Raw genomic sequence first — 409 nt, forward strand, 5'->3', positions numbered from 1 at the left:
ATGGAGCCGGCGGCTGGGCGTGCCAAGGAGACGTGGCTGTCCCCACTGCTGCCCGCTCTGCAGCAGGGCATCGCCCGCATGAAGGACTTCATCACACAGCTGGTGGGGATGGAGCAGGAGCAGGAGGGTGAGGGGCAGCCACTGGGCCCCCCCCCAGCAGTGGGGAAGGAGGGGCTGCTCTTGGTGCACAAGACACGGGGCAAGGGGCCACTGCTTGCCGCTGCCGCTGGCAAGAAGCTCCACTTCTGCCTCACCGGGGAGTCCCTCAGCTTTGGCAAGAGCCCCAGCACTGAGGTAGGGGTGTGCTGGGTTGGGAGGGGGTGGCAGCAGGGTGGCACTGACCCACTCTGTGTGTGTGTCCCCTCCATCAGCGTATGGGTGCCATCGCCCTGGCCGACATCCTCGCCGC

General features: G+C 67.2%; 1 protein-coding gene across 1 annotated transcript in view; it reads left to right on the forward strand.

Annotated features, from left to right (window-relative positions):
• Positions 1–409, forward strand: part of LOC103809989 (ras GTPase-activating protein 4-like) — a gene marked incomplete at both ends in the record, with an annotated part of 5,183 nt that overhangs the window by 4,231 nt on the left and 543 nt on the right. Inside the window, 2 exon segments of the mRNA XM_009082865.1 lie at positions 7–294; positions 372–409. Of these exon segments, the coding sequence (XP_009081113.1) occupies positions 7–294; positions 372–409 (326 nt within the window).

The sequence above is a fragment of the Acanthisitta chloris genome, unplaced genomic scaffold (genome assembly GCF_000695815.1).
Source record: "Acanthisitta chloris isolate BGI_N310 unplaced genomic scaffold, ASM69581v1 scaffold5289, whole genome shotgun sequence".
In the NCBI taxonomy this organism is placed as follows: domain Eukaryota; kingdom Metazoa; phylum Chordata; class Aves; order Passeriformes; family Acanthisittidae; genus Acanthisitta; species Acanthisitta chloris.